Consider the following 23,562-nt stretch of genomic DNA (forward strand, 5'->3'; position numbering starts at 1 on the left):
ACACCAAGCAAACCTGGATATATCAAGCATATTAGTGACCATATTCCACAGGTAAATTTAACAGTTATACATTTTCTTAAAAATAACCCCCCCCCCCCCTGCTGTTAATTTTTTCCCTCCCTATGTTAGAAATGTTAATCAAAAAGAGGGGAACACTTGCTAGTAAAGGTCCATGTTGCAACTTATAGAATTAACAAAATGGCTGCTTTTTATTTCTTAGGGAAAATTGTAAAGAATAACTCTGAAGAGGAACTTGATATAAAATTGCAACAATAAAAGATTTGACTCGCTTATTAAAAATCTTTAGTGTATAATAACCATCTGACGTTTTTTTTCTGTTTAGGAAGAGAAGCAAAAGAAATGTATAAAATGTGAGAAGATTTTTAAAACAAAATATGGACTTAAACTACACCTGAAGGAACATTTTAACGAAAGGTAGGTTCAAGGTTCAAGTCAAGGAACAGGGTTGAGGAAGGTCCATGATTCAAAGTAAGGACTAAGGTTAAGGTAAGTCCAGCATTCAAATCAAGGAACAAGGTTGAGGCAGGACCAGAGTTCAAGACAAGGAACCGGGTTAAGGTAGGTCCTGGGTTTAAGTCTAAGAACATGGTTTAGTTAGGTTCATGGTTCAAGTAAAGGAATAGGTTTAAAGAAGGCCTAGGGTTCAAGTCAATTTAACTGGGTGAGTATGGTTCAGGGCTCAAGACAAAAAACAGGTTTACTTACAAAAAATGAGCTCGAACTGCCCACCTGAAATTCTTTAACCCCCACAACCTAAAGGTTTATTTCTATATATATATATATAGTACTATATTTACTTGTAACAAATGATGAAAAAAGTTATTTTCAGTTGAATCTGTTGTACCTAACTATGGAGAAACGTATTTACAGACTTATTTTTTGGGAATTTTTAGGGGAAGGGGAATAAACTTTAAAAATTGGTTGTTACGATTGTAGAAAAATAAGTTCAAGTTTAGACTCTAGAGTAAATAACATAATATTTTTTCTTGTTTAGGCTATCTTGTATTGTTTGTGATTTTCAAACTGCACAGAAAAGTAATCTTGTTAAACACATGGCAAGCAAACATTGTCAGGATCTGGATGGAAAAGTTCTAGGTTTGGTTTTTTAATTAATATTTGGTAAATTTCATATTATATGTGAATAAATATCATATCATATGTGAATAAATAAATGAATAAACATGGATAGCTAAGGTTCGCAAAAACATTCTGAATTGTCTATTTAGTCTATTTATTTATTTATGGTAAAAAATATTGAGTCGACAATCCACCCTCATTGAGCCTCATAATATACCTTGAAAATTAGAAACATGAGGCGAGACACAGATCAAAAATATTTTTTATCTAATATATATCAAAACGTTGTACGCGACTAGATACAGTCAAATAAATAAAATCTACAAACAATAGAACATTTTAAAAACATTTTAAACGTATTTACATGATTTGATATGACAAAGTTTGTTAAATGTAAAAAAGTACAAATACCTTTATTAGCTAATTTTTACTTCACAGCTGAATGGCAATATTTATTTAGATGATCGATATAAATGTGATAAATGTGAGTTCCGTTGTGTGTCTGAACACATGCTCAAAAATCATCTTCTCAGAAAGCATACAGAAAAAGAGGAGATGAGGTCAGTATTTCATTTCTCTAAAAAAAACATTGAAAATAATATAAAACTTGGATAGTGATTTTTCACAAGGGTGGTGCAAAAGGGTCCTTATTTATTGTTAAAATTATTTATGAGACATTAATTAGCTCCTTATGTAAAAGCCTGATTTTTTAGATTTCAATGTGAGCATTGCTGCTATGCAACAGTAGAGAAAGCGGCTTTAGATAAACACAGGAAATTCAAGTCAAATATTGTTGATAAAACTCATTTTTGCTTTGTTTTAATTTAATTGTGTAAGCTGCAGATAGTCTTGTTATTCTTGTTATGTATTTTTATTTTTTTAAATTGTTTTCTACCAAACAATGCGTGGTAACCTTTTAGTCACGCTGAATTACCAACTTCTTCTATTTTTGCCATCAATTGATTTTCTCCAAGTATAGAATAAGGAAGTTCTATAGACCTGGAAGCCTTGAGACCTGATAGAAACACTGATTTTACTATGTGTTATTTAGTTTTATGTGCACCAAAGATTTTTTGTCTTTTTTCTACTTTTGGCAATCTGAAATTGCTTGAATATGTTTGTCTGGCTCAACTTTTGATGTGTCCTGGAACGTTCACTTGAAATCTTTAAATAACTACTAATTAGCTTCAGGCTTTCAAACCAACCAAGGACTTGAAACTCTGAAATACACTTGAACGGAAATCATATCCCCATTATTTAATTAGATTTTATTTAACTTGAAACATACTGTAGACGATTTAAGCATACGAATGAGCGTCCCTTTATGTGTGACACCTGTGGGTTTAGCACAGCAACTGCAAGCTCTATGGCAAGACACAGACGCTCTCATAGCCAAACCAAACCTCACAAGTAAGATTATTTTATTTATTGAAGGGGGGGGGGGGTTATTTTTGCACGTTTTAATTTTTAGGTGATTATAAGCATTTTTAAAAGAGGTGGATTGATAGGATTGTTAGGGGATGAAGTGTAGATATAAAACTGCGGAATAACTAATATTTAAATATTTGTTTCTTAAAAATAGTTGAAGCTACGGTCACCCTGTCATCTGCAAATAGAGCTTCTGTTATATAATACCCTCCGGGTCTCATTTTCTGTGTAATGGAACATAATTATCGCAGTGCTGTTGGGTCGGGTACCCTGTACCCTATCCTAGGGTCCAACTTCATGTTGCACATGTCCAACGATGAGTCGAACAATGGGGCTGATTTCTGGCATCCCTGCCTGATTCCCATGGTTTGCTTAATTTTTGTTTTGCTTCCTTTGAATTGAATCTCGGCTTCTTCGATTACGAGAGCTATGTATTCTCGTAAGGACTCAGGTATTCCAATTCTCTCTGCAGCCTGCAGGAGGCTAGTGTTAGCTAGCGAGTCAAATGCCTTGGCCACATCCATAAATACTAGAAACAGATCATCTCTCCTGGCCTTCGCACCCTTTATCAGATGTTTGATAATGAACGCATTCTCAGCTATACCATCTCTCGGAAGAAATGCCTTCTGCCTCTTACTAAGAGGGAGCCGTACTAGCCTCTTAGCTAAAATACCGTGGTACAGCCTAAGTAACTGGCTCGTTACTGTTATAGGCCTATATTTTCCTGGATTCTCAGGGTTCATATTCTTGGGTACCAAAGTTACATTTCCCCAGTCTCAAGAATTTGGGAGTATAACAAGACCCCTGAAATATTAGCAACATTGCATGGAGTACTTGTATCGGAATCATCAGACTTCTTTAACCCATCTGGTCCTGGAGAATTATCTTTAAGACTTCTCAAACCCTTCTGTACCTCATCCAGAGATATAGGAATCGAATAGCTAGTATCTGAAGGTCAATTAACAGTATCAATCTTCACTACGACTTCTGGTTGGAGAAAATACCAGCCCAGTATTTCTCTAACTCTTCCTTGGGTATTGCCTGAGTGACTTCTAGGTTCCCAGATAGCATCGCTTGAATGCAGCGCGAAGGGCTTTGCTTGTAAAACGATTGAGTAAGCTGCCTCAATCTTGCTTTTTCATGTTTCTTACTTATAAATGGCTGTTTTCTATCCTGTGGCCTGATTGGTTTGGTTTTGGGTTTCCTTCCCACCTCACCAACTTGAATAACTGCTCCTTGACCCAGTCATCAATAACCTTCTTATCTGTACCAACTCCCGACTCCTCCTTCGGGTTCCAGACTTTACCAATTTTATTCTTATACAACTCCTTATGTTCCTTTAGAATCTGACAATGTTCATATTTAGCATTCTTTCTCCAAGTAGTTGCCTGAGATGACTTCTTGTGGAACTGAATAAGGTCCTTCTGTGTTGCCGCATCTTGTGTCCATATGCAACTACTCTCTCTGTCTTCCACTTCCCCCTCAACTTCTTGAAGTAGCTCAGCAACATCTGGTGTTAAATATTCTTCCCCTTCAGGTTGTGAGTCTGTCATGTCGATCTGTCGCTGTCCCTCTCTCAAAGCGTCTCCTTAGGTGTGCCAGTCCTGTCACCCTCCCTTCAGTCCCCAGAAGTGGGTTCTGTAGGTTGTTCTGTCGTTCCAGTTCCATCCTTTGGTTCGGAAGTCCTTGAGTCATGTCCAGTGTCCCAGATGGCCCTTGACCCTCACCCCTGCCATCCTCTCCCTCCACTGAAGCCCCTTCTCCCTTGTCTCCAGTGATGTGCAAACCTTCTGTAACTAATCTCGCCAACTCAGCCTTCACAAGCTCCTTATGAGCCTTACTCCTTCTCTGCCCTTTAATAGCTTCCAATGATCTTCCCGGATAGAGTGGTAATAGCGCTTCATTCATGAATCTCGTCCCCTTCTTCATCAATAAAACTTCCTTCTCTGCTCAACTCAACAACTCAGCCAGTGTCCATCGCACCAATCTTCTGCTTTGGTCGCTTGATCAGTTACTTCCTTATGTGTCCTCGCCATATGCACTGCCAGGCCCCGCCTGGTCCCAAAAGATTGATCACAAATAACACATCTCACTCCTCCCTCCGATGCTCCCTCCCCTTGCTTCTCCACCTCCTCTCCCTCCCCCACCCTCACTTGGGTGTTCACCCCCCTGAAAGGGAATCCCCCCAATAGAAATTGAACGTCCATGGTCCACGCATGAGTTGTCATGTGAGTCCGTCCGGTTATATTCAGTAGCTAACTTCATCTTATGAATCACCCTCTAGTACAGGCACAGGGGTGAGGACCCTGTACCGTACCCCAACTGTAAGTTAGTAAGTTCGTCACAGTCAGAAGTGCAGCCTCACATTTGTTTTGAGACGTGTATATACCGACCAGATCTCACGTAGGTAGGTGAGATCCCAAATATACACCAGTCTTCTTAGGCATCTACTGCTGCCACAGATGCTAGGGAGAAGTTATGTTTCACCACTGAAATTCATCAGCCATAACCACAAGTCACTGTGCCCTCAGTTAAGAGAGTCAGAGTTACTCCCACCGTTTACCCGTGCTTGGACGAACCTCTTCACTTTGATATTCAGAGCACTGGGCAGAAATCACATTGTGTCAACATCACTCTCTGACCATCGCAATGCTTTGTTTTAATTAAACAGTTGGATTCCCCTTGTCTGTGCCAGTTCTGAATTAGCCGTTAATTGATGCCTGAACAGTCACCCAGTTGCCCGGAACTGCGAAGAAAAGGCACTCCACAGTAGCTTGAGAATGGGATTGACTTCACTACAAAGGCTAAGCCAGTCCCACCAATAAGCCAACTACTTCCTGTTCTAAGCCCAAACACCCCGGCTTTCAGAGCCATTCCTTTTCCTGAAGTTAAGGAACCAATTTGCCAACTTCCCTTTCCTACATTATTCTTCATTTTCTATGGTTGAATCTTAAGTTTACAGATTTATAAAGCCCTGCTCGTTATGTCTAAAGCTTTTTTCTAGAGGGGCAAGAGCGGGGGCTATCCCAACTGCCCTACCCCCCCCCCCCCTACGATTTTGCCCTTAGTGTAGAGATAGGGGAGTAAGATACAACTTTTCAAAGTCTGCTCATTAAAATAATTAGACCTGTTTAGGGTGCTAGGGAGGATTTTGAAAAAAGTTCCAAAATTATGTAGGAAAAATGTTCAAAAATAATTATTTTTACTTTTGACGAATATTGATATATGTGACACATGTTATATCCATTTTTCAAGGGCTTTCCAAAGGAGGGTTGAACTCCCGATTTCAACCTTTTTAAAACTTTATATGATTGAATGTCGGATAAATGCTCAAACATAAATATATTTACTTATGACAAATATTAAGGTGTGACACATGTTATTACATTTATTTTTCAAGAACTTTTCAATGGGGAAGGAGGGGGGAGGGGGGAAACTCTAGCTAACACATTTTCTATGATTGAATCTAAAATTCACAGATTCAAAAAGCCTCCCCCACCTAGGTTTTTAAATATATCTAGCTCCGTATAAATGAACTTATTAACTAAACACCGAAAGAAAATCGAAGCATTTCACAAATTCGAGTTTCATGATTTTTTTTGCACTCTGCAGTATGGGAACAGAACAACAAAATGGCCGTTTTACACTTTTTTCGAGTAAATTCTACTCTATTTATATAATCTATCCTCTTATGTTCATAATTTCCGATTTTTAAAGACTTGTAAGAATTATTTAAGCATTTTTTTGTGGCGAATAACTAAGAAAATATCCAGAGACGGGAGAACGGCCAACCACAACAATTTCTCGTCCGAGCCACAATCTCATTTTCTCGTCCGAGCCACCTCAAAATCCTCGTCCTTTCAATAGTTTTTTAATCCTCCCAGATAAAACTATTTTTTAAGAATCTGGTCACGTTGAATATTTAATATTGAATTTTTGTAAATCCCAAAAAAAGTTTTAATTGAAGCAAAGTTTTAAAGTTTAATGTCCTTAAATATGTTGACCTTTTTTACGCGCATTTTCTGATAATCCTGGGAAAGAATGCCGCAAATCATCTTTTTTTAATTATAGTAAAAACCATCGAGTGTGGTTCCATGGGAAAAAAGATAGGCCGAGGTTTTCAAAATATTTTGCTATTTATTTTACATCGCGAAGGTTAGTCATCACGGAGGCAGAAGAGATTTAAGTTTTTCCTAAATAAAGTTTGAGACACCATTCTTATGGGATTGAAGATTCCAACATGATGCAATCATTGCAACACTTTAGTCCTTCTATATTTTATGCTCTAACGTGGGCAGATTTTTTAAAAGTAGTTTTATCTTCGAGAATTTTAACTTAAAACACATAATAATCGAAAAAAGAGGACTCTTAGGTGGCTCGGAAGAGAAAATGAGGAGCCGTGGCTAGCCTTCCTCCCCTCATCCAGATTTACCTCTGCCTTTTCTCAAAAGATTTACATTTTTATTTAGATGTGATATATGTGGACACGAATATGCAGATAAAAAGCGTTTAAGAGATCACATGTATCTTCACTCAGATTACAAACCCTTTCACTGTCACATCTGCAGTTATACAAGCAGAAGGTATTCAAAAACCATTATATTTTTTTTAATAGACGTTTTTGTTTTTATTCTTTATTTTAAACTGAAAACAGATTTAATAACTCAACAGTAATACTGAGTTTGAGCGTTAAGTCGACGTTCAAAATCATCCATTTGGGTGATAACGTTTTGAGAAGAGATTTTTTAAAATATTAAATATCGACGACGATAAATGTAAAAAAAAATTGTCTTCTTTATTTAATAAAATTGATGATTTTGAACGTCGACTTTCGCTCTAACTCAGTAATTAAACATCATTAAAACGTTTTATATGTCTCAAATGAATCTTAAAAATGTCTCCACACATATTCTCAGTTCAACTACTATGCATTGCCGTTCACTACCTTTAACACTTTTTTCCTTTTAGAAAATGTTACATTATTTTTTCTTTTAACGTTTTTTATCCTTGTCCCATAATGTTTAATACGTTATTTTTTTAAGAAATGACAATTTGACTGCACATATCAGAAAGCGACATGATGTGACTAAAGAGGAAGGGGAGGTATGGTATATTTTATTAATGTAATTTTGCTATAGATTAAGAGCGAAATTTTTCCCATATTTTTCTCAATATTTCTGCGGTATTTTCTCTTCTCAAATTATAAAAACCATAACATAAAAAATTTGAGGAATTATCGATTTTGTTGTGGATTTTTTGAAAGCTAAAATTTTTTAAGACAAAAATTTTATTTTATGGCCAATCTAAAAACCTTCCCTGTATTCATGTGAGGTCCCATAAAAAAATTGGACTCTATCGGTTAAATCGTTTTGATGTTTTATTAGATACAAACGTACAAGCAAAGTATATAAATATATATATAGAATGAATGTATCGTCTATATGATTCAATGCAATTTTCTCGACGGGTTGCAATGTAAGGGAATGTGGACTGTTTGGCTTAAAAGAGGCAGAGAAAAATATAAGATATTTAAGCGGTCTTGGTTGTATGATATATAAAAATTGGACAAGTTACTTGATGTCTCTTTCATTTTAAAGATAAAAAAAATTAGAGGCGTATTCAGGGCCCCCCTAGCCTAGCCTAGCCCCCATAGCAGATCTTGATTCTATTAATTGATTCTGATTAATACTGTACTCTTGAAATTTTAATCTGGGAAAAAAATGTGGAAGACACCATTATTTTTCTGAATAAAAAAGTGTTTCATTCTGATATTTTCTCCACTGCTTCTTATAAGCAAAAAATGCGTAAATCACTTTTGCAGAGAAACTGCAAATGGATATAAAAATTTTAAAGAAACAAAAATATGGATATTTAATTGATACTTGATCAGACAAAGATTTCAAGGGTACAGTTATAAATCAGGCATTGGCATCTTTGCCTGGAGGGTCACTAAAAATTACGTTTACAGTCCCATTCACATTTTCATGATTAAAAATGTTTGTAGTGAGGGAGTAGTCAAACAGTTGCTAGAGGCCCAGCAAGGAAAGATGAAAGGACTGATACTCACAGGTATACAGTGTTCTCCAATAACACAGGACTTTAGAGAGACGTCTTTAATTTTGAATCTCTGAAAGAGAAAGACGACTAATAGACTCAAGTTCTGCTTTCAAAAATTCCGATGAACATGAAACACCGCAATTAAGCAATTCCTGGTTCACGGAGAATAATTGCAAACTCCGATCCCTACCACGAATTGGGTTCAGAAGTTAACCCGCTGCTTTCGGAGAGGGAAAAACAAGCTGATTACTTCAGTGTAGCGCGTCACACCCATCGAGATATTAGTCACACCGGACTAACCACAGTGAGCAGCATTCGGTTTCTTCCATTTGAAATCAAACCTGTTTTGGTCTTTAATTCAATACTCATTTACTTTACGTATTTGTTTATTTTATATATTTTTATTTAAAATGCATATGCCAACAATAAAGTATTTAAGAAAAAAGGCTAACAAATTATGTTTAATGGGTGAAATTGTGATCGAAAGTCACAGCTTTCTGAAAATATTGAAGAACCGTTAAATCCACGTGGCGTTTGCGGCCCAGAACATCTAATGGCATCACAGCAAAGACCCATTTTACCTGTTACATGATTTTATAAGCTACTTTATAATAATAATATATTTACATAAGAATGCTTCAATGTAATCTCCCTATTTCAAAGTGTTATGTATTCCTCTGTATTAACTCTGTAAACTTCATAAACTAACTCTCCATTTTATAAAGGAATGGGTCATATAACAGATACTCTTCTAATCACAACACTTCCCCGACTACAGGTACAACACGGGGAGTTTAATAAATGTCGTCTTTACAGGAATTGTTAATCTTAGACCCATCTTGCAGATTTATGCACGAAGAAAATGGTCTAATTTATCTCATTTCGGTTTCGGGTTAAGTGTATAGTTAACGACCTTTTTTTAATGGAAGGGGTATTTAAAAATACGCTGACAAAAATACAGGGTTACTCACAAAAGATTAGACTTCAGAGACTATCTTATAATAAGCCATTTAAAGACGACTTAATTTAAACTTAGAATCGTGATATTTGTATAGTTTATAGTCTCATCATTTGTGGATAAACCTGTAGCTTAACACTTTTAACAAATTTAATTTGTATATTTTTAGAATCTCCGGATTCTAGGGATCGGTACACCAGAGAGGATTACTCTCAAGATACAGTTTGAACATCTGATTGCAGGAACGTATTTTCAAATTATTGATTCTCTTAAAGGGACTGTCCAACTCGACCAACAGTTCCTTCAACAATTAACAACGAGAACGTTTTAAAGTGTCTGTAGACGTAATTTAAAGTGACACTCCGTTTATAGAGAGTGTCACAACGTTTATAGAGAGTGTCACAACGTTTATAGAGTGTCACAACGTTTATAGAGTGTCACAACGTTTATAAAGAGTGTCACAACGTGTATAGAGTGTCACAAAGTTTATAGAGAGTGTCACAACGTTTATAGAGAGTGTCACAACGTTCATAGAGTGTCACAACGTTTATAGAGAGTGTCACAACGTGTATAGAGTGTCACAACGTTTATAGAGAGTGTCACAACGTTTATCTGGAAGTCACTTTACAAAGAACCCATAATCGAATAAAACAATTTTAAGACAGAAAAAAAACTTGGCTTTTAAAATTTTTTATTTTGTGTGAAAATGACGACTGCCTCCAGCTATTGCCGCTAACTGTCAGCAGCTTGAGAGACTTGAGTTTAGATGGGACCGGGAGGAAATAAGGTTTTCGGAGAAGAACCAGAAAGCTATTGATATTCTTAGGACGCGGTGTCTTAAACTCAAAAGTTTGGTAGGTTCCATCTAATCCTACTCATCCCGTTCTATCCATTCCATTTTACTCAAACCATCCTACTCATCCCATCATATCAATCTAATTCTACTTATCTCCTCCCACTCATCCCATCCTACTAACCACAGCCGTTTCATCCCATACAACTAATCCAATCCTACTCATCTCTTCCTACTTAGCCCACCTACTCATCCGTCATACTCATCCAATCCTACTCATCCCATCCTACTCATCCCATCCTGCTCATCCAATCCTACCTATCCCATACTAATCATCTTCCTACTCATCCCACCTTACTCAACCAATCCTTCCCATCCCATACTAATCAACTTCCTACTCATCTGATCCTACTCATCCCATCCTACCCATCCCATCCTACTCATCCCATCTTACTCAGCCCATCCTACTCATCCCATCCTACTCATTCCATCCTACTCATGCCATCCTACTCATGCCATCCTACTCATGCCATCCTACTAATCCCATCCTACTCATCCCATCCTACTCATCTCTTCCTACTCATCCCATTCTACTCATTCCATCCTACTCATCCCATCCTACTCATGCCATCCTATTCATGCCATCCTACTAATCCCATCCTACTCATCCCATCCTACTCATCTCTTCCTACTCATCCCATCCTAATCATCCAGTCTTACTTAGCCCACCTACTTATCCTATAATATTCATCCCTCTACTCATCCCAATATACTCCTCTTTACCAACTTATTCCATTCAAACCATCTTATCCTACTCTTCCCGTCCGGGCAACTTACCTCATCCGGCTAATTCTATCCTATCTATTTATCACATATTTATCATCTCATTCTACAAATCTAGCTTTATTCATCCCATCCTGATCTTCCCATTCTACTCATCCCATCCTTCGCATTCCATTTTACTCATACCTACCTACTTACCCATTATTCATTGCTTTTTAATCATCCCAACCTTCTTACCCAACCAATACATCTCATTTTACTCATTCGAACCTTCTTACCCAACCAATACATCTCATTTTACTCATCCCAACCTTTTTACCCAACCAATACATCTCATTTTACTCATCCCAACCTTCTTACCCTACAAATACATCTCATTTTACTCATCCCAACCTTCTTACCCAACCAATACATCTCATTTTACTCATTCAAACCTAATTATCCCGTCCGTCTACTCATATTGGAAATGATTACAAGAAGTGAATTAAATTTAAAACACTTTGCCACAAACTCAAATTTTCTAATCCCGATATCTTTTCAACTTAGGTTATTTAATCTCTTGATTTATAGTTCTAAGATCTACAACATAGGGTTGCAAGGATTGGGGATTAGAAAATTAAGAGTTTGTGTCAAAATCTCAGTTTCATTGTTTTAATTTTATTAGTGAAAAGTTATATAGAGACAAAATTTTTTAGTTTAAACGTAATTTTCTCTTAGGGTGTATGGTTTATATCAATACAATGAAATCGACTTTTTTAAAACTTTTGATTGTTAAAAAGCTTTTTTTGAATTAAAAGTTTACAAGTAACCAAAGAGAAGCTTTTTAAATTGACAGCAGCTTCTTTTGACTTCTATATTTATGTGTTCAAAAATTGATTTTTTTAAAAATATTGAACGAGCAATGCTGGTCACTTGAACTAGTATTTATTATTTAGGTTCTGTGCGATGGTAAACTATACGAGATAATGAGAGCTAACTTCGAGAGAGCAGATCTTGGTAGTGTGGTTAGAACCACAGTTAATAGTAGGGTCAACTTACTCTACCTTCTCAACCATTATTCTGAACTATGCTTCCAATAGAGATTATTCAACTACTATTCTGAACTATGCTTCCAATGGAGATTATTCAACTACTATTCTGAACTATGCTTCCAGCAGTGATTATTCAACTACTATTCTGAACTATGCTTCCAATAGAGATTATTCAACTACTATTCTGAACTATGCTTCCAACAGTGATTATTCAACCATTATTCTGAACTATAGCTTCCAATGGAGATTATTAAATCACTTTTCTGAACTATGCTTCCAATAGAGATTATTCAACTACTATTCTGAACTATGCTTCCAATAGAGATTATTCAACTACTATTCTGAACTATGCTTCCAATAGAGATTATTCAACCATTATTCTGAACTATGCTTCCAATAGAGATTATTCAACCATTATTCTGAACTATGCTTTTAATAGACATTAATAAACCATTATTCTGAACTATGCTTTTAATAGACATTAATAAACCATTATTATGAACTATGCTTTCAAAAGATTTTTTTAAAGAAATATTCTGAACGATGCTTTCAATAATTTATTTTAAATCAATTTTTTGAACTATTCTTCCAATAAAATCACTAATCAGAGATGATTCTGAACTTTGCTTTTAACAGAGAAGATAAAAAAGTTTTTAATTATGCCTTTAACACATATGTAAATGTATTATAGCAATTCTGCTACTTTTCATTATTTGCTAAAATAAAGTACACTAACTTACTCTTCACTTTGATAGGTGAGTACATGGAAAATTTTGGGACAATATCAAACTAGCTTTTTTTCCTATGAAAAATAAATACATGGAAGTAGAGAAAAAAAAGGTTAAAAATGAAGACAAGAAAAAAGGCTTTTTCTCTATCAAGTTCCAAATTAATGAAGGCTTTTAATTAAAGACGGTTTATAAATATGGATATTATTGAGATAATTTGTCAGTTTTTAAAGTTTTACAATGCAAATCTACTGCATACAATTTTAATTTGAATATAATCTAAGGATTAAAAAATGTAATCTCTCGTCCTGTAAATTTTAAATCCAAGATTCAGTTTCATATCTTTTATAGGATTAGTATAATCCGTCCCCTCATATTCTCTATGTCGGCAATTAATATTTTATTATATATATAAGAAGCTTTAATAATATTTAATTGTACTTCATGATAACAACATTTTACATTCTACTTTTATGAAGAGTAATGATTACATAAATGTATAAAAAACTAGAATTTGTACAAATCACATAACTGAGCACTCTCCGGCCTTCTTATCCTTTCCTCTTCCTCTTCCCTGCCCTCGACCCGTCTCTCGGATACTTTCTTCAGACTTAGCTGGAGTTAGATGTATACCTTGTTCTCTCATTAATCTCTCCCCTTCAACCCGTCCTACGGATCCGGACTTCATTCTCATGGGAACCCGTTCTTCCGGAGAGGAGAGAGTATCCATAAACCTTGACTGGGCATCGCTGGATCCCTGGGATGCATAGGAGGCATTCATCGAGCTATCATGAGACACAAAAGATGAGTTTCCAGGTCCACTTCCTTTCTTGAACCTTCCACTCTGTCTTCCGGTCTGTCTTCTCATACCTCCAGCCTCAGGAGGACCTGGAGGAGGAACTCCAGGTCTGTTTACACTAGACTGATTCATCCTGGGAGCTTGATGTTGTTCCCTTGGGACGGATCTAGAGAGTTGTGTGAGATGGTTTTGAGATGATGGTCGTCTTTGCTCAGGGTTTTGATTAGGATTGGGTGGGGATGGTCTCTGTTGAAAATGGGAAGTGTTGGAGATAGATCTTTGAATACTATTTCTATGTGAGGGCTGGGGTGGATAAGGGGCTTGCTCTACAATAGATACTGGTGCACGCACAGGTTCAGGTTTATACTCAGGTTTAGGTTTATGCTCAGGTTTAGGTATATACTCAGGTTCAGATTCAGGCTCAGGTTCATATTTGGGCGCAGGAGAAGGCTCCGGAGAAGGTTCGGGAACAGGAGAAGGTTGCGGAGTTGGCTCCTGGATTGAAATGAAAACCGGAGATACCGTTTTCTCCGGAGTGCTCTCCGGAGGAGGACTGGTTCGGGATATAACAGGTTTTTCATTATTTATCTCCGGTTTCTGAACATGCTTTACTTGAGAATATGTTACTTCGGTCGATTCAGGATTGTTGTAATTATTTTCTACTCTTGGCTCATATGAAAGACCATAATCACTCTGAGAGGTGTTCAGTTCGTGTTCAGTAGCCCCATTCTCAACAGGGAGAGGAGCAGGTACAGGTGATGGTATTCCAAAATAGCTCGCCATCGAGTTCTCTTTTCTCTGTTGTATATGCTGCTGGGGTTTATACTGGGAAATATCTGAAGATTTAGGACGATATGCCGAGACGGGTCCAGGACTTTTAGATCCAACCATTGATTTAGGACGCTCTACAGATTTAGTACGTTTAGAAGATCTGAACCCGAACATCTCTGCAAATCCTGAAGGTTTCTCTTTCCTGTTCCTACTCTCTTGTCTACTCTGAGGGGTTGTGGATCTGCTCTGATCCAGATTTTGCTCCGTTATTAGATTATCATCAGTTCTCTCGTCACTGACGACCTGCGGAGGAATCTGCTCCGTTTTCTTCTGAACCGAAACCTTGTCTTTCTTTTTAGGCATGCGCATAGAAAACCTGCTCTTACTCTCCGACCTAGGGAGAGAAGGTTGGAAACCTTCATCCTTCATTTCTTCTCTCTCAACCGGAACATTCTGCCCAGCTATGTATACAGGTTCAATTATTCCTGGAGATTTTATATCAGTCTTGCTTTTCTTCCTTGAAACTCTCATAGATGCTCTACTAGGGAGCTTAATAAAGGCAGGTTTCTCCACCTTCTTTTCCTCCTGTATCGCTAGATTTGCGGTTGATCTCATAATTTCAGCGACTACATCCTTGGCAAGCGTATGAGAATTATCATTTATCTCATCATTCTGATCCTCAGGATCAATCTGTGGATAGTTCTCTGGCGCTACAGTGTAGAGAGAGGATGGTCCGATGGGTTGAATAGGATGGATCGGTTGGGTTTCCGTCATATTTACATCTGTAGTCTCAATATTTTCCCCGTCCCATTTCTCAGGGTTAGCACGATCCTTTTTCTTGTCTTTAGACGAGAAAAATGAAAATCCTGATTTTGATTTTTGTTTTGGCATTCGTCTTCTCTGATCAACCTCTATCGTAGGTTGGTCTGGAACCTTGGTTGGAGGAGGAGCCCTCATTGGTCCTTGTTTCACGGGCTTCTCCTTCTTTTTGAAACTAAAAATAGATTTAGGTTTGGATTTCTTCCGTCCTATAGATTGATCATCATAGTTTTCATCTGAACTCTCTTCGACAAGATTTTGCTCCAAATTCCTCCTTTCCGTCTCCTTAGCTTCCAGTTGCTCTTGGAGCACTAGGTTGGCATTTGAGAGCATTTGTTGCTCTTCCTCCAACCTCCGTTGCTCGAGGCTAAAATCCAGTTCTTGTTCAGGGATCATGGGTTTCTGTTTAGAGGAGAGCTCTGCTATCAGACGATCATGCTGCTGTTTCATGTTTCCAGGTTGAGCTCCAGGATCTCCAGGACTGGTTAAAACCTGAGTAGGAGCAAAACTATGAACAGGATTTCTGGGATAAGGAATTTGAGGATTAAAATCTGTTAGTTGAGATTGATAAACGAATTCTGCCGACGGAAGTGGCTCAGGTTCCGGTTTCCCGTTAAACATTGGTTTGATTGGTATGTATTGCTCCGGACCTTTTATCTCATAAGGTTTATATTGAGGTATTGTGGGGCTAGATTGTCGTGCTTCAAATGTCTCTGATTTGAGTTCACTGGCAAACTGTTGCATGTAGGAGAACTCTGGAGATGCAGAGAAAGTAGTTTCTCCGTTCACTGTTGTAATCTTCTGAGAAGGATAGTATTCCTCCCGAGTATAAACTGGTTCCGGAGTTTTTGGAGCTTTTGCCACAGATTTATTCTTGTAAGTGTTATATCTTGTAACTCGATCCACCTCACTGCTGTTGGAATGGAAAGATTGTTCTTTCTCCAACTCCTCTTCTGTCTCCTCAGATGTAGAATCCAAACCTAGGATTGCATCAATATCAATTTCTTGAGTTCGTTCATGCTCCGGGTAGAATCTTTCAGTGACTGGTTCAGGTTGAGGTTCAGGTGCAGGTTCTGGCTCTAGATCTGGTTGAGACCGGAAAGACTCGTTGAGACGTGTAATCTCTAATGGTTCATCCATCAGTTCATCTAGATTGGTTGGTTTAGACGTTGACAGTTTTCTATCCAACTTTCTCTCCTGTCTCTCCTTGAACACTGCGTCAAGATCTGTTTCTCCGAAAACTAAACTCGCTCCGAAATCGATAACCTGCTGGTTACAGGGAGGAGGTAAATCGTCCTGATTAGGAACACAGTCTGGTAGGTTTACTGCTGGCTGAGCAGGGATATACTGGGGACTCTGAGATAGGTTCATGATGACAGCATCTGCGTGTTTTGAGTTGTAAGGTTGAAAAAGACTTTTCTGAGCAGTAACTCCGGTGGCAGAAACCTGGGGAGTGTCGTCCAATCTACTTGTAGGGGGTAGGATATGAAACCTCGGACTCTGATCTCCGTAGAGGTCCTGGAACTCACGTTCTTCCTCCTCACTATCCGACCTCAACCCTGACTCCATCCTGGGATCTATATGAATAAAATCATCTGATCCTGCATCCTTTGCCCTGTTCGGTTTCTTGAAGAAGGATAGAAACCCCTTCTTCTTGGGCTTATTATCGTAATCAGTATCTAGGGCGTAGGCTTGACTGGTCTCATGGTAGTTAGCTAGAGCAGGGTCCTGGAACCTATTATCAGGGTTCATCTGGTAGTATTCTTCAGCATTATCTCCAGTATCGGAATCCAACTTGGGAGAGCTGCTCTGCAAGGGTTCTCCGAAATCTTTCATGATCTCCCCCCGAACCTTCCTGTTCTCATACATGTGTGAGAACTCTGTGTTTGGAAAGAGATCTGTCTCCACCTTGTAATGGGTTTGTGGAGCAGGATCCGCTTGCTCCAGGTTCTCATTCTCTCCGCCAGATTCAAGAGATTTCTTTCTATTTCCGGGACCCCAGATATTCTGCTTCTGAGGGGGAGCTTCTAATCGTGGAGTTATATTGTCGGGAGAAGATTCAGATACTCCGTCAGGTTCGGAGATATCCGGGATGGGTTTAATATCTACCATGATATTTTTAGAATTTATTGATGTATCATCATCAGACGAGGTTTCAGACTCGGATGATGAGTTTGAATCCTCTTTGCGTACACTTACAATCTCGGCGTGATGAACTTTTGGAAGTTCCTCCATCTTGACAGTATCAGTGAGGAACTGATTCTCTGATAGGTTCGGAGACAGGACCATGCACGAGCTCTGGTCTGTGCTAGAGTTAGAAGACTCAGGTAGAGCAGAGGACGGAGAGGATTCAATAGAACCAGATCGTTCTTTCGAGAGGTATTTATTCACTTTAGGTTTGTTTAGTATCGGAGCAGATGGATCTGCCTCTAGGAAGGATTTACGGAGCTGACGAATCTTTTCTCGTGTACTATAACTTGAACTATAAGGACTAGAGGTGTACAGTGGGGTTTCACTTTTCTCCGTGTCACGTTTAAAACTGATCGGATATTGCAAATCTTCTATTTTCCCTGGAACTGGAGGCGGATTGTTATTGTTTAAATTATTTAGCTGAGAAAATAGGGATTTCTGGAGGAAGATATGAACTACGTTCTCTGCCTCTGGGTTGAGTGGTTCTCCGTAGAGGAATGGATTTGTTTTGTCTATGGATAAGCTGTGGTTGGATGGAAGGTTTAACGGCTCTTTTGCATACGGATACCTGGAATACAGAGAAAGATTAATGCATGAGTTAAAACGAATTTTACCTCTATTTTCAGTAATTATACAAAATTAATGTGTTTATAAATGAACATATTTGCAGGCACATTATGCAATGTTATAACTCTTAAAATCTAAATGAAAATATTTAAATTCTCTAGTATGTCTAGTATTCTTACCTATAACTGGATTCGTTGATAACTGAATCCCGTTCTGAGTAGTTACTGTACGCAGTTAATGATCTGGATTCAAATGAATATCTATCGTCCTCAGGAAAGAACTGTCCAGTACCGTTAACATGACACGAGCTTGCTGTCAGCTCAGTACATATCCCGGAGTCTAGTCCTCGACCCCCGACGTCTATATCTCCGAATACCCGGAGTCTGGAGAGGGTTCGGGTCGGAGTAGTCCGTCCTGGAGTGACAGGACAGCTTTTAGCAACCCTGCTTCGTTTCTCCCTAAACCCTGCCTCACAAGCCTGGTCGTTCTTTAGGTTTTGATCTTGTATATCTTGCCTTATATCCGGTATACTTTGCCTAAATACAAACGGTTTAAACTTATTCCAATTTTTATCCTTCTGAAGTTTTTAAAAAAGTCTAAAAGTTGGTAATTTTTCAAAGTCACAATATAAAATTTTATTCTGAGATCGGAATTTTTGTTTGAGATATCCCTAATCTACATAAATGTTCGATTTCGAAATCCGAAACAAACACTTGTAAAATGAAGCGATTTTGGGCTTAAACTGTGAAAAACAGCTCTTTTCCGAAGTTTAACGTGTAAGGATTAGTTCCTTCTGAAGAGGTTAACAATACAAAAGTACTGACCTCTCACTTCTGAGTTATTTTTACTTCTACATTAAAGTTAAGAGATAAATAGCTCTTGATCGAAGTAAAGGAACTGATTACTTGCTTAAAACTCCAATTTATAAAACCAATATTTTTGCAACTTTGAAACTTCAAACTTTGACTTTTTGATCTAGCAAAATTAATATTAATGGTTGATTAAAGGATTGTAAGATTCATATAAATGGTTGATTAAAGGATTGTAAAATTCAAGTTTGCAACGAGTAATCAGTTTCGGGTTTAAGATCTGTTAAAGTTTAACCTGGCGTTATGCCTGTATCCTTCTCCTAGATCTAGGTGAGAGTAGGTTACTACAGGGTTAGATTTATCAATGTATCCAGGTTTATGAAAATGCTGAGGTCTAGATTCATTCTTATATTTCTTCCATAGCCCTCGGTCACTCACGGTCCTGTACAGGGGCATCCTTGGTCACCTAGAGAATAGATATCTTATTCATCTTATTCATCTTATTCATCTTATTCATCTTATTCATCTAATTCATCTTTTTCTTCTTATTAATCTTATTCATCTTATTAATCTTATTCATCTTATTCATCTTATTCATCTTATTCATCTTATTCATCTTATTCATCTTATTCATCTAATTCATCTTTTTCTTCTTATTAATCTTATTCATCTTATTCATCTTATTCATCTTATTCATCTTATTCATCTTATTCATCTTATTCATCTTATTCCTCTTATTCATCTTATTCATCTTATTCATCTTATTCATTGAACCAACTGAACCCACTGAACCGACTGAAACAACTGAAACAACTAAATCAACTGAACCAACTGAACAAACTGAACAAAAACTAAACAAACTGAACAAACTAACCAACTGCACCAACTAAACCAATTGAACCAACTGAACCAACTGAACCAACTGAACCAATTGAATCAACTGAACCAAATGAATCAACTGAACCAACTGAGCCAACTGAACAAACTAAACCAACTGAACCAACTGAACCAACTAAACCAACTAAATCAACTGAACTAACTGAACCACCTGAACCAAATGTATCAACTGAACCAACTAAACCAACTGAACCAACTAAACCAACTGAACCAACTAAACCAACTAAACCAACTAAACCAACTAAACCAACTGAACTAACTGAACCACCTGAACCAAATGAATTAACTGAACCAACTAAACCAACTGAACCAACTAAACCAACTGAACCATCTAAACCAACTAAACCAACTAAACCAACTAAACCAACTAAACCAACTAAACCAACTGAACTAACTTAACCACCTGAACCAAATGAACCACCTGAACCAAATGAACCAACTGAGCCAACTGAACAAACTAAACCAACTGAACCAACTGAACCAACTAAACCAACTAAACCAACTGAACTAACTGAACCACCTGAACCAAATGAACCAACTGAACCAAATCTGAAGAAACTGAACAAATTGAACCAACTAGACCAAACAGAACCGAACTGAAGTACATTGAACTAGCTAAACTATATCTAATATCTATTAATATACAATTTTATTATTATTTTTAGTATATGTTTAATTATAGATTAGAACTAATCACATTGAGCGTGAAGGAAACCAGATATTAACAAGGATTACCATTACAGTGTCCCTGGAGTAACATTAACCTTTTTGAAAAGTCTCAAAAAACGTACTTTGCCATTTTTTATAGATTGCATTACAAGCAAAACAGAACTAACAAGTTTTAGTCGAACCCTTGATTTTGGCAGACTTAATGATCACCCTGTTTTTCTGCAAGTATATAAAAGATAGATAGAATTTATTAAGAATGTTTTTAGAACATAAAATTTTTAAAAACTTTTGTCAAAACGGTTTATTTGTAAATACATATGAAGATCAATATATAGAACAACATTTATATTTTAATTGTTATCGTCTTGATTTTCCAAATTGAAATGATAAATAAAAATATAAATTTGAAGGATAGATTTATTGACAGACATAAACTTTTGAGAGCTCATTGTAAAGTGTTTTTTCTCAATTTAAAAAAAGGCAAGTCCTATTCACAACGGTACCCTTCAAACCTGCATCTCATCAAAAATGTGAAAAATATTAAGAAGTGTTTGATTATCAAAGTTTTGTTTAACCAAAAATGCGCAAGTTATTATTTTAGAGAAATCAATAAAGAAAACTATTAATATTCAAAAAGAGAAACATGAATTGCTCATTCGTTCTTGAAGGTTTCCGGTTACCCTTCTGAATCGCCCATCCTAATTTATGAATGGAGAGACATTTGAAATTACATCTACAGAACCTTTAAGATGGTTTTTTAAAATATTGATAATACTAGATAAAGATCTAAGATATAAAGTAAAATAAAGTATAATGGTGAAAACCCACTTTGTTTTTAACAGAAAGTAATTTTTAACTTTCAAAGTTTTATCCCATGACTCACTGCATTAGAACGTCTGTACTCATGTATTTGAAAATGCTTTATTCAGGAAATCCACCAAACTATTTAAGTTTATCAGACCAAAACAAAATGGCCACAAAAATCAAAACCAAACATTCACAATCTTCTCCGTAAAACCTTCAATCACAACCTATTTCCTCTGAAACCACGAACCACCTGTTTTTACCAACTAGACAAATCAAACCATGATATAAAACATGATTTCTGCATTACGAGCTGATCAATTTGATTGATTTAAATCGTGAGTCTGCCTGCGACTTAATGTGTAATTCTTTGTCACCGCACCCCCCCCTCCGGCTGGTTTGTAACAAAAGCAAATGTTTTTTGTTTGTTTTTCTGACTTATAATGATAACGTAAGTGAATGTCCCCAAGTTATAAGTTTGCACTGATAAAATACATAATTTCTTAAATATGTAATTTCCGGCCAGTGCAGACTACGTTCTTCTAAAAGCCTGGAGCTATAACCATGCAGGCCTGGGTTCCTACTGTAGTTAGGACCTGGAGCCAAACAATGGGAAGATTCATCTGAGTTCCTACTGTAGCCTAGACCTGGAGTCAAAACAAAAAGAAGGTTCATCCTATTCTCCGGTATAGGCTTAGATTGGGCTGAGAGGGTGGATTGAAGGTGGAACTATTAAATGATGATTTAAGGCGTATAAACCAGACAATTCTACCGCCCTCTATTGTCAGATTGAGAAGCTACCATTACTTCTTCTTCTCTTCTTCCTCCTTTCTCATTCTTCATTTTTATTTCCCGCATTTTTCTACTTTTCTACTTATTCAAGGAAACTGTTGTCGGTCAAAAAACTTCTCATTCTAATTTCTAATCCTAATTCTAATTCTCAATTTTTTGACATTTTAATCAAAAGTTTTTAGTTTCCTCTTCCTCATTTCTACTTTTTTATTTGTTCTTTATTTTTTAATGATTTTAAAAATTAATTACAAGACAAATGAGATTGGATATCAACCAGTTTTGGTCTCTGTTGACAGCTTCAAACAAAACATTTTGATCAGGTCCATTGACCCCCCAACCATACTCAAACCAGTTTCAAGTAATACGCATATATAAGATTTGGGCGACTGCAAGGACAGGGTGGAGTAGACTAGAAACAAATCACAATATTTTTTAAAGAAAAAGATGAAGATTAGAAGTGAATACGTTTGTAAACATGGACTAAGATATACTTTAAGAATAGGGTACCCAAAAAAATTCTAAAAATGTTGAGAATAATAATTAAGTTATTTAAATAATTCTTTTATTTTCTTAAAAAGAGAATTTATTATAAATAAAAACAAAATTGTTTTTAACCCTTTGTTATTTTCAAGGTGCAAAAAGTTAGAACAAGTAAGAGATAACTAAATAAATAGCAATGATTCATTCATTATCTTATTACCCCCCCCCCCTCTAATACAAAAAAGAGATAGAACTTTTTGAGTTGAAGATTTATGCTTGAAAAAGATTTTATCCAAGATTTGAAATTTTCTCATTAAACTATAAATTATACATACGTTTTGCCGCATTTCAAAAGATCAAAAAAATGACAAAACTCCATCTAGATCAATCCACAAAACAATTGTACAGGCAAAAAACAAAACAAAATAAAACCGTGTTTCACATTTCAGATATAACAACATACATCTATTATTAAGTTTGAATTTTATAAAAATTCTGATCAACCTGTGTAGTTGTACATAATATTAAACTGAATTCAATCAAGGAAGGTTTATAAAAACTGTGAGTTCCCGTAAAATCTTTTTAGATATTTATAAAATCTCTGGTTAAGAAAATAATATAATTCTTGAAAGGATAATCTCCCCGCATTGATCAAAGATTAAAATACTCCAAGATGTAAAGGATAAAACTAGTCCTATCCAATCTGTCCTGGTATCCCTGCATGCAACCTGTAAACATTACTCCACACCCAGAGTAAACCAACCCGTCATGGTTCAGTTTAAACACATCAATTTTATCCTTATATCATCCTACTAATTCTATCCAACATGACTTGTTTTTTCTTCTTTTATTCATCTAAACTTGACTAAAACCAACCTTCTTCATTGTTTCTCAGATAATTGTATCTAGTGATGAAGAGAGTACCCGGAGCAGGATTGAGAACCTAAGGTTCTCCAATGGCCTGAGCAAAACTGAGGAGATAAGGTGGAATCTACCTGCCAGGCAAAACTACAGGGTCTTTCTAATACCCCGGGTACCTGCCTAGTTGGGGAGGCTTGGGGCTACAGAGGGGGATGGGGGGGGGAGGAG

At 36.7% G+C, this 23,562-nt stretch overlaps 2 protein-coding genes across 3 annotated transcripts in view; one reads left to right on the forward strand and one right to left on the reverse strand.

The window, feature by feature from the left end:
• Window positions 1-7: 7 nt before the first annotated feature.
• On the forward strand, window positions 8-12,650 carry LOC111706971 (zinc finger protein 335). Its single transcript, XM_023479935.1, has 13 exons — window positions 8-51; window positions 344-435; window positions 1,016-1,116; window positions 1,559-1,658; window positions 1,812-1,871; window positions 2,392-2,508; window positions 6,996-7,109; window positions 7,569-7,634; window positions 8,531-8,595; window positions 9,309-9,361; window positions 9,711-9,783; window positions 10,265-10,395; window positions 12,053-12,650. Exons 3-13 carry the CDS (start codon window positions 1,074-1,076, stop codon window positions 12,194-12,196), a joined length of 966 nt encoding a protein of 321 aa, XP_023335703.1. The 5' UTR covers window positions 8-51; window positions 344-435; window positions 1,016-1,073; the 3' UTR covers window positions 12,197-12,650.
• Window positions 12,651-13,261: 611 nt separating this feature from the next.
• Window positions 13,262-23,562, reverse strand: part of LOC111706967 (titin) — a 17,034-nt gene continuing 6,733 nt past the window's right edge. Inside the window, exons 1-4 of one of the 2 annotated variants that reach the window (XM_023479924.1) lie at window positions 23,350-23,454; window positions 19,127-19,297; window positions 18,202-18,558; window positions 13,262-18,023 (exon numbers count right to left, since the gene is read on the reverse strand). In XM_023479924.1, coding sequence (XP_023335692.1) covers window positions 13,400-18,023; window positions 18,202-18,558; window positions 19,127-19,287 — 5,142 coding nt within the window. In that variant the 5' untranslated portion in view covers window positions 19,288-19,297; window positions 23,350-23,454 and the 3' untranslated portion in view covers window positions 13,262-13,399. Of the gene's footprint in view, window positions 18,024-18,201; window positions 18,559-19,126; window positions 19,298-23,349; window positions 23,455-23,562 lie in introns of those variants that run through there. The other variant, XM_023479925.1, reaches the window with a different exon arrangement.

The sequence above is a fragment of the Eurytemora carolleeae genome, unplaced genomic scaffold, assembly GCF_000591075.1.
Source record: "Eurytemora carolleeae unplaced genomic scaffold, Eaff_2.0 scaffold704, whole genome shotgun sequence".
Classification (NCBI taxonomy): domain Eukaryota; kingdom Metazoa; phylum Arthropoda; class Copepoda; order Calanoida; family Temoridae; genus Eurytemora; species Eurytemora carolleeae.

Bases quoted from the DNA above. Each gene is read 5' to 3' on its own strand.
- LOC111706971 (XM_023479935.1), top strand. From the start codon at position 1,074: ATGGCAAGCAAACATTGTCAGGATCTGGATGGAAAAGTTCTAG. The intron at 7,635-8,530 runs GTATATTTTATT...AAATGTTTGTAG, and splicing joins AAAGAGGAAGGGGAGGTATG to TGAGGGAGTAGTCAAACAGT. The intron at 8,596-9,308 runs GTATACAGTGTT...CATTTTATAAAG, and splicing joins GAAAGGACTGATACTCACAG to GAATGGGTCATATAACAGAT.